This window comes from Nyctibius grandis, chromosome 7 (genome assembly GCF_013368605.1).
Source record: "Nyctibius grandis isolate bNycGra1 chromosome 7, bNycGra1.pri, whole genome shotgun sequence".
In the NCBI taxonomy this organism is placed as follows: Eukaryota; Metazoa; Chordata; class Aves; order Nyctibiiformes; family Nyctibiidae; genus Nyctibius; species Nyctibius grandis.
In genome coordinates, this window is record NC_090664.1 from 20,557,737 (window position 1) to 20,567,843 (window position 10,107).

General features: G+C 54.4%; 1 protein-coding gene across 1 annotated transcript; it reads right to left on the reverse strand.

Moving 5' to 3' along the window:
• Window positions 1–6,365: 6,365 nt before the first annotated feature.
• EVX1 (even-skipped homeobox 1) lies at window positions 6,366–9,775 on the reverse strand. Its single transcript, XM_068405523.1, has 3 exons — window positions 9,343–9,775; window positions 7,619–7,869; window positions 6,366–6,896 (listed from the first exon to the last, which is right to left on the reverse strand). The coding sequence occupies exons 1-3, from the start codon at window positions 9,773–9,775 to the stop codon at window positions 6,366–6,368; spliced, it is 1,215 nt and encodes a 404-aa protein (XP_068261624.1).
• Between the last annotated feature and the right edge of the window lie 332 nt (window positions 9,776–10,107).

The following is a 10,107-nucleotide window of genomic DNA, read 5'->3' on the forward strand; positions in this document are numbered from 1 at the left end:
CGCCCCAGCAGTGCCCTTGGGTGGGTGCGCCCCACGCTCCCCTGTGAGGTCGGGGAGAACTGCATAGACGCGGGGCTCCCGCCTCCCCGTGAAGACGTGTCACCGCTGACCCTCGCACACTCCCACCCGGGAAACCCACCTCCCCGCGGGCAGCGTGACCAGCCCTCTCTGCGGCCAAACTTTGGTGGCTCCCAGGGGGTCTCCGATGACTCCTCGGCCCCAGGAGTCAGACGAGGCTGGCGGACCCGCGCTGCCCACGGGTGCTCGGGCGTCCCACCCTCAGGCTCCCGTCGACAAGGGACGCGGGGCCTGGCCCTATCCCTAACACACCCCAGGCGCTCCCTTCGGGCTGCCTTGCCTGTGCATTGCGCTGAGCCTCTTTGGGGCAGCAGGTGTTTCTCGGAGCCCGGGATCACCTCTCGAGTTTGGGCAGGAGCCTGAAACGTCCCTTCCAGGCAGCGTCCCGGGGCCAGGGGGCAGGTCAGGGCTTCAGGTAAATAGGTCTGTGTTTGGAGAAGGGGTGGGGAGAGGGACGAGGCGATTACACACTGGGACACTGACGAGTAAACCCGGTCTCTCCCCTACTTTGCATCTCTTCTTCGAGAAACGCAACAATTCTCCCAGTTACCAAACGGCCTGCTTCAACTTTCGGAGAACCCTGAATTCTTCGCCACCTCGGGCTTTTCCAGGTGCGGCTGGCCCAAGCCCGAGGGAAGAGCTGGCGCTTCCAGGCGAGGCGCGGGAATGCTCCGCCGGCTCCTTCCCCAGCCAGGCGGGCACCGCGCCGCGGCTCCCCCGGCCTGGGGAGAGGTCGGTAGTGTGCTAGGCTGGGCTGTGGGAAGGGCAGGGCTCAGGCAAAAGCAGAGTCGGTGGCACATATATATGTACATATATATGTCTCGAACACGCTGTCAAAGGCAGAAAACCACAGCCCTCCCCGCAGCCGGGGTTGGCATCCCCAGGCCGAGCAGCAGCGCGGTTTGCGTGTTACTGCGCAGTTAAAAGCTGCTTTTTGGCGCGTCCTTTCCGCAGGCATCGCTCTCGGGAGCAAAGCACGGCTCCGCGGGGATGGGGATGGGTGGCTCACGAAAGAGCGGTGTCTGACGCGGGTGGTTTCGCTGCCGCGCGTAGCAGCCGACACGGCAGGGATGGAGTTTGGCAATGGTCCCCTTTACTCCCCACCTGCAGCTCCGCTCCCTTTCTCAGGCCGGGGAGGATGTGCCGAGAGAGCGAGGAGGCGTTTGATCATTTACTGCCCACGGAGGCATTTGGTTTTCATTTTGCAAACGCTTCGCTTTAAGTAATTGTTCCTGTTAAGAGCGTATACCTTTCACTGGGCTTCGCAGCGCTATAAATAATCTCGATGAAGATGCAAGGATATGACTTTCACAAGATTGGACAATTGATTAAATCTGTGACCTGCAATTGCGAATAATCTTGGAAGGCTATTTAAACAGATGAAGGCCTAAATTGTCTTGCTTGTATCTGAATTAATTTCTCATTCATCATCATTATGGAGTGATTGGTTCTATTCAGGGTCTGCAGCCTGCTGGAACGAAACTGGATTTAAATGAGACTGTAACACAATTTAAATGCTCTTCAGCTTTAACGAGGCCAATCGAGCAGCTGCAATAAATACAAATATTTTTCTAAACAGCCTTGTTTTAAATAATTACTTAATACTTTCATGTGATATTCTTAAGTGGCAATTTCTGTCTCTGAAGTCCCAAGCACTTCTTTGCAGAGGGCAGCAGGGAAAAAAATCACTTTGTGTGCTCGCTTTGTGTGTATATGCGCGTGCAATACACCGATGGAGATTCTTTAAAATGAAGTTTGTAAATATTAGTGTAAACCTGCGCTACGTTCTTGGTCGTAGGTATACTCTGTTTAACTGATTAAAACAAAAAAGAAAACAGTGAATTGGAGGCCAAAGGTTGTGATTTATTTGTTTTCTTGTTTGAAGATCCTGAACTAGCGATCTCTTCATGTCCCTACTTAAAAAGAGAGAGAAAGAAGAAGAAAAACTTTCGAAAGACAAGGACCAGTTTGGAGGGGATCTACCCTAATGGCAGCCCTTCGCTGACCCCAGCTCTCCGGACCCTCACGGCAGTCAGCCCATCCGCGGGTGTGGAGCGGGGACGGGACCCTCCCTCCTTACAAAACCAACAGCGAGAAGATCTGGAGGGGAGCAGGCAACAAACGAGGGGCTCTGGGGTGAAGGACGCAGCAAAAGGACATGGGACTGGTTTCCCTCCCCCTTGACACCCGCCCAGGAACCTGATGCGCCTAAATGAAGCCATTTTTGTTAACGAGACTCCAGCTCATCCTGAGGTTGGCTTTACCCCAGGGTGACACTATTGTAAGTGGCAGGACAGCAGGCCTTGGGGTGACATATGGCGGAGGGTGTTTTCAGGGGTTAAACTCAGTAGTGAAATAAAGTAGCCAAGCGAGCAGGAGAATAATGGAAAACAAAAGGATCCTTCAGATATACAAGCCAAGAGCTAAAGGAGCCGCATGCCTTTCTGCAGGTGCCGGCAAACGACCTAACAACGTGAAAATGTGAAATATGGAAAGACGATTTTCTAATGGTTTGGCCGCTGGAGTAGAGAATTATGCGGGGAAAACAGATCCGATCCAGTTTAATCACAGAACCTTAATAAAAACGTATAGCCTGAGACGGGAAAGTAAGCGGCAGTCTCGGTGCTATCTCGCTGAATGGTACAGGAGGTGATACATAAAACACAACAAAGATGGTCTGAATAGAGCCGAAAAGGGCTGAGTGATTTGATAGTAACGGAGCAATTTAATGTGCGAGTTACGGCATTGCAGCCCGGGATCGTTTAGGCTTAACCCGTTCTCTAGAGCTCATCTTCTTCCTCTTCTGGTCCTTTTTTTATTAGTAGTATTATTATTCAGTTGTTTAAAATGAGCATTATCCCAAACATATGCAGTGCAATCAGCTCCGTCACACTTACAAGAACACGCTTTAATAAGGCAATCAATCAAACGCTAACAAGGCGGGGAAGGCCTTTCGGAGCCGAATTTTGCTGGCTGGGAAGCGGAGCCGATGTGGCACATGGGGTGCCCCGAAGACAGCTCCGCGCCCGCTGGTGCCCAGGGAGCGGGTGCCCAGGGAGCGGGTGCCCAGCAGCGGCTCCCCGGTGGCAGCGCTGCCTGCACAGCAGCGGCGAGGGCAATTCCCCGCGGGGCCCCGGCCCGGGCTTCACCTTAATTCCTCGAAGGGTCTCATCCCCGGCCAGGGCGAGGCGAGGGAAACCTGCCTGCCTGGTGACAGAGGCTCGGGGCCAGAGGCAGAGCCTGCTGCCGGCTGGGTGCCCTGTGTCTGTCCCGGCCGCCGGCGATTCCCCACGCGTGCCCGGAGCCGGCATCCTGCGTGGGGCCGCTGGTACCCCCACCGGTGGCGAAGGCGTTAACGGCACCTGCCCCAAGCAGCAAAAGGAAAATTTCATTATGAAGTAATGAGTAATTCCTCCCAGTGAGATGTATTGTTATATCTTCCACTTCAATTTAGGAGCACAGCGGCTCAATTACCTAGAAAATACAGTCAATTAAAGGCTGCTGATTGGACACGAGGACGGATCATCGATCTTGTACTTTCCAATATCGCTCCAGACACCTCATTTTCCCTCCCCTATTAACTGAAAATACTCTTGGCATTAGTGCGACCCGCAGCCTATTTACCTGTCGCAGGCAATCTCTGCCTTATGAGCGAGCCACGGAGAAATTCACGGCCACCCTTTGCCGCAGTATCCTCCAAGAACGGGCGGTTGGGAGGGCGGCAATGGCCGCCCGGAGCAGCGGGGGAGAGCGGGGACCGTGCCGACTGAGGGGAGCCGCGTCCCACGCTCCCGGCCTCTGCGTCCCTGCTGCTCGCTCATTAAGGGGGGATGTCCCCTTTACGAGTGGAAGTGGTACGCAGCAGGTTAAATATTCTCTTTCTCACACACACCTACATATATAAAATACATGTATTTTTTTAAAAAATTACATATATTGCCCTGCGCTCTAGCCGGTGGTATTTTGTGAACCAGGCGTTTTGCAAGAGCAAACTGGTGCCGCGGTCGTTCCGCAGACGACGGACGGCAGCAGCCCTGGCCGGATCCTGCCCTGCGATCGTGGCCTGGGAGGTGCCTCCACTTGGCCGGGGAAGAGCGGGTCGTGGGCCATCTAGGACCCCCCGTTTCTGCTGGGCAGCGCTCAGCTGCCCCCCGGCCTCTTCAGGGCTCCCTTCCCCTGGGGTCGCCATGGGGGGATTGTGTCAGGCATTCGCCCCGCAGCTCCCGGTTTGTCGGACTGGTTCTTCTTCTGTCTGATAAAAGACAAAGTAAGGAGGGGAAAGGCTTGCAAAGCTCGGATGTTGTTCGGCGCTGCCCTTGGACGCTGTTTACAATTGTTATTTCCGGGGCGATGGGGGGGGAGAATCTATTTGTGAGTGTCCAAAAAGGGACATCGGTTTCCATGTCCATGAGGACATCTCATTCAGAAAAGACGGAACAATCTGCCCTTAATGATTTAAAGATGGTGACTTTGGATCAGTTTTTTTAAAGCCCTAATAAACAAATTTTTTTTAATTGGAAAAATACATCCTGGCACGCTCGTGTCTCTTCCCTGCTCTCCATCCTCTACAGGGAAACGCTGCTATTCACTCCTGTCCTGAGGACAAAACGTCTCCCGTGTGACAATAAACCAGAGGATCCTCAGCAATTTAACACAAAGTAGATAGCGGAGGTGTCAACACGTCTTTGTTCTGTCCAGCATTTATTTTCCTGCTTGTTGAACTGTAACTATTAGAAACTGCACAAAGGGGAAATTAGTCTTAAGCAACACTTTTACTTTCTTTTTTTAAACAAGCACAATAAAAATATGGGTGATATGCTTTTAAAATGTGTCTGTTTTTATCATCGTTGTTGGTGTTCTTATTGTTTTTATTATTAAGTTTTATTCCGGCATGGTAACAAATTGTGGCAGTGTATTCTTCGGGCTATTTTGAAATAGATTGAAATAAACAATTCCCGTTTTGGAAGAAACTACTACCCAGCCGGGTGTCCGTGTTTTTTAAATTTTGGGTTGACAGAAATCCAAGCAAAAGCAATGATGCTGCTTCCTTCCGAAATACCTGAAAAAGAAGGCGGGGGAGGGGGGTGGGGGGACTTGTGGAAGAACTACTCCTCAAGAAGGAAGAGGGACCAGTGTGAAGGACACATAGAAATGCAAAATTAAGGGTGGGGAAGGACACAAAACCCAACAAATGAATTAAATAATTAAAAAAAAAAAAAAAGATAAGAAGATGCAGCAAAGAAAAGTCAATGGGAGGACTGAAGGCTGAAGTACAAAGGAAGGGAAATCGCCTTTGCTCCAATTTACGGACTGGTGATTGTCTGAAGGAGTTGTGCTCCTTGTCACCTAATCTCTTCCCTTGGCGCCTTGTTAGCGTTTGGCACGGGGTCTCTGCTCACAGAGCATTATACATTCGATATTCAAAAACCCGCCTTACATATACATCACTTGCTAATTTCGTCAGTGTGCGAACATTTCAGCGACTGATAATAGGACATTGTTATTTAAAGGACAAATAGCTCTGACCCATAAAGAGACAGGAGCTCGTATTTTTTCCCTACTAATACCGGCCTGCCTCTTAAAAACAAAAGTTGGAATGAAAGAGGAGACGAAATGCTGGATTTCTGCTCAAAACGAAGGAGACAAGGGAGAGTAAAGAATGCAATTAAACGACGACAATAATGTACAGAATGACAGTTTTTCTTTATGGTAAAGCATTGTTTTTCTCTATAGAGACAACTGGATAATACTGATGAGTTGCAATCCAGAAACCTTTCGGTTTTGCTGCTTGCTCGTTGTTTTTATTTTCTGAACACTCTGGTAGATTACATCTGTGCTTTCCTCACGCGCACAAGCCATTTCGTTATCAAGATAACGTTTCTTTCAAGTATTTCAGATTTTCCGTCTCCTAAGTTTGTGCATAAGGTTTGTTGCTGTGACCCACAGAGGCCCCAGCCCTTGGTAAGAAGTCTATCCATGGAAAAGAAAGTCCCAGCTCATTTCTATAGATTACCAGAGTCTATTTCATTCGGGTTGGTTTTCTTCTTCTTCCGTGCCTAAAACGCTTCTCAGAGATAAATCGCTAGTCATTTCTTTCCTTCTTTTTCTTCTTTTGTTCCCCTTGGAATGTAAATCCTTTCAAGACTGAGCTATTTTTAGTCTTTTTTTTCCCGTAGGTGTCCACTTCTGGGGAGAGAACTGGATTAAATAAACATCGACTGTAGGTACATTAACTCGAAGAGAAGCCCGGGAAAGGGACGAGTTTTTAATAACGCTGAGACGAAGGTTTATCTCGTTAAAGGTACTTCTTCTCGCTGGTCCATGGAAACTGAGGTGGCTTTGCTCAGCACAGAGGGCGTGAAAGTGAGAAAAGAGTCAGTCCTGGTTGTGGCAGAACAGGTAAAGTCTGATCCGGAGGGTCTCTGCGCCAGCCCGTTGGACTGGCCGCTGTGGCAAGCCAGGCAGGAGCAGGGGTTGCCCCCGGCGCTGCTGAGTCCATGAGTTGGGGCAGGGTAGAGAGAGGGGTGCCTGAAGGCGCACAGCAGTTCTGGTCTCGGGTAGGGGTGGGAAAGGACCCTGAATGTGTCCAGCGGCCTCAGGGGGGTACTGAAGGGAGTGGCGGCAGAGGCCGATGTGGCTCCGATGCCCATGTGGGAGTAGTAGGGCAGGGGCAGGTGGGACGGGAAGGGGTAGGGCAAATTGCCGGTGGCCGCCGCGTGGCTCATCATGTAGGTATAGAACGCCGGGTCGGCCGGGTGAGGCCAGGTCATGGCCAGGCGCTGCCGCTTGTCCTTCATCCTGCGGTTCTGGAACCAAACCTGCGGAGAGAGGGGAGGCGAGAGCCGTCACCCGCCGCCGCCCCGCTTCGCCTGACCGCCGGCACCGACCCCTGTCCCTGCCCAGGAGCCGTGCGGGTGGGAGCGGGTCTGCCGGCGAGCGGAGACCGGCGCCAGCTCTCGCTCCCAGAGGGAGTTGTCATCACGTACGGAGGGATCAGTTAAGCCCCTATAAATCTACAGTGAGACCCAGTGGAGCAGCACTTTTAGGGTGCTTGTTTTCCTTTCCTCTTGCCAGGGCTTGTCCTGCTGACCCCCCCGGCCCCCGGCAAGCCAGGCAGCTCTGCCTCCTTGCTGTCGTTTTGCGGCCAGAGCTACCTGGGATTATTGACTGTTTTTATTTTCATGGGCAAATGTTTTTGAAAAGGCAAAGCAAAGCGAGTTCAAAACAAGAGCTGCTACTGGCTTCCTCTTCCCTCCCCCAAGAGCTGAGCGAGGTTTGTGCCGGACTGAGAAAAGGATTAAAAATAATTTGCTAGGGAGGTGCTGGCTGGAATGGCTCCGGGAGCCGTGTCCCCTCTCCCGCATTGCCACTTGCTGCAGGGTGCGGGCAGGGCCAGGAAAGGGGCGGGGGGGGGGGGGGAGGGAGGGCGGGGAGAAGAGGGAGGGTTGTGCTGGCAAAGTGCTTTCCCGAGTTTTGAAAGGAAGTTTGGCCATATAGATTTATATCGTGCTAATTGGAAACATGTCCGAGCTGTGTGTACCTTGATGGTGGTTTCTGGCAGATTTAGAGCAGCCGCCAGTTCACATCTCCGGGGCCTGGACACGTAGTTCTCCCGGTAAAACTCCTTCTCCAGCCGGGCGATCTGCTCGCGGGTGAAGGCGGTGCGGTAGCGGCGCATCTGGTCGCTGGCGCTGCAGGCCAGGGAGCCCTGGGGGCCGCCGCTGCCTCCGCTGCCCTTGGGGTGATCCCCCCCGCCACGGGGGCTGCCGGCCACCGCCTCGGAGCACGGCCCTGCGTGTGGAGCCCGAAGGGGAGACACATGCTCGGAGGCGGGCGGGCAGGGAGGGATGCTCCCCGCTCGCCTCTCCAATGAGCTCCCTTCTTCCCCCATCCCTCCTCATTTGCCGTTTCTGTGCCTGCCCGGGTATACTGAGGATGCTGGGGAGGCATCCAAGAGGGACCGGGCGGGAGGGGAGGGAGAACGGGATGCAGCACCGGTTAAGGATTTGACGGGTGCTTATTCACTCTGGCTGGAAGGCTACCTGCCGCCCCAACACACACAAACACACATACCGCTCCGGGAGTGTCTGCTCGTTGCCCCCCCCGCTCGCTTCCCGCACCTTGAAGCCGAAGGCGGCCGCCGTAGCATCCCCCGGCCCTGAGCGGCTCGGAAAGGCAGGTGTGCCCACCGCCCGAGCCGCACGGCTCCGCAGCCCCTGCCTCCAGCCCAGCAAGGGCCCGGGAGCGGAGCAGCAGGCAGACAGGCACCCTGCTCCCTCCAGGGGGAGGTCAGGCCTCGGGGACTCTCCGCTCAGCCTCCAAAGCCCGGGATGGGATGTTTTCAACGAGCCTCTGAGGGACGAGAGAGGGTAGACAGCGCTCTCCGCACTTTCCGGCTTCTTCTTGAAATGATGGAGGAATGGGGAGGGGGAAGAAGTGGGTTGTTGTCGGGGTGGGGGGGGGGGCTCTGCCGGGCTGGGAAGGTGGTAATAAGGAGTGGGGGCAGGGGAGAAAGGGGCCTGGCCGCTGCGTTTGCTTTCAAATGCAACTCTCCCTCATTGTGACCGAGACCAAAGGCAATTAATTCATTGGGACCATTTCCGAGCTGGCGCCACAGCGACATAGAAGTGACAAGGTAATTTGGACCCCTCATGTCTTTTTTTTTTTTCCCCCTTTTGCAAACAGGGACCTCGCTGCCTCACTTGGGGCAGGCAGAAGTCGGCGGGTGATTTTACGGTCCTTAGGGCGCTTCCGTACTCGCCCGGGCACATTTCACCCTGCAAAACCACAAACAGCTCTCGGCCAGAAAATCCGTTTGATCTCGCTCTCCCCGTAACAAGTACAAAAAAACCCGCCGGTGGGGAGGATCGGAAGGGATTTCCTGGGGCATGCACTGTCCGGGTGATGGAGAAGAATAAAAAAATAAAAAAGATGGAAGGGAGAGAGAGGGTGGTGGTCTTGGCCAAGGGGATTCTACGGGACAAGCTGCAGACCTGACGCATCCACGGTGGGAAGCCTGGTTCCCCTCCAGGGACGCGGGGGCTGCCCTGTGTCGTGTTCTCTGACTCCCAAACAAGCCTCCCCGTGGCAGGGAGCTGAGGAATCAGCCAGCAAAGGAGGTGCCCACACACACACCCCGACTTCGCTGCCCCTCGCTCACCTGGCGAGAGGAAGAACCCTTCCGGTAGCCCCCCCGCCCCCCCAGTGCTGCCCCCCAGCCCCGGAGCGGGCGGGGGGCTGGAGGCATGGGAAGGAGTTGGGTACCTTTGCTGTGCTGGTACTCGGCGCTCCCCGTGGCGCAGTCCGGGGTGCAGCTCACCTCGATTTCCTCATAGAAATCCGACTCGGTGTCCGAGCTGCTCTGCTGCCCTTTGCTGGAGGGAGGCTCCGCGGCGGGGGGCTGCTGTCCGGCCGAAAGCAGTGCTGCCGCCGTCGAGCGGCTCTCGGGCACCGTCCCTGTCCCTGGCAGCACCTCCACCTCCTCTTCGTCTTCTCCTTCGCCACCTCCTCCTCGTCCTCTCTCCCGGGACGACAAGGGGCCAGGTCTAGGGCTGAGGCAGTTCCGATGTATCATCTTCTCCTGCGGCTCCGGAGCTGGGCTCCCCACTGCTTCGGACAAATTAGGCACCCGCTTGCCAACTAGAGAGCCAAGCTGTGTGCCTTCCAGAAACATCACCATCTCCTTCCTGGTTTCCATTGTGGCTTTGCTTAAGGGAGGGGGGAAAAAATACAGATCTCTTCCCCCCCTCCCTCCCGCTCCCGCCCCAGTCTTGTGCAAACCCAGCAACCCTCTCCTGCCAATGCAGAGGAGCAAGCGGTGAGATAGGGTGACCTTGTGATGCGAGCGCTACACTCCGCTGTGCTGCTCTGGGAGGGATCACCATTGCCCTCTTCTTTCTAAGCTGTCATCCTCAATGGTTCAGTCGTCATTACAGTACCACCGGTGACGCCACACATTGATTGCCAGTGGATAAATAGAAACGTCTGCCATGGGGAAGATGAAAGGAAGCGCCGGAGCTAATGGGCTAA

Excerpts from the sequence above, each read along its gene's own strand:
- EVX1 (XM_068405523.1), bottom strand. The coding sequence starts at position 9,775 with ATGGAAACCAGGAAGGAGATGGTGATGTTTCTGGAAGGCACACAGCTT. Across the intron at positions 7,870-9,342 it reads CGAGTACCAGCACAGCAAAG|GGCCGTGCTCCGAGGCGGTG; the intron begins GTACCCAACTCC and ends CTCCACACGCAG. Across the intron at positions 6,897-7,618 it reads TGCCAGAAACCACCATCAAG|GTTTGGTTCCAGAACCGCAG; the intron begins GTACACACAGCT and ends CTCTCTCCGCAG.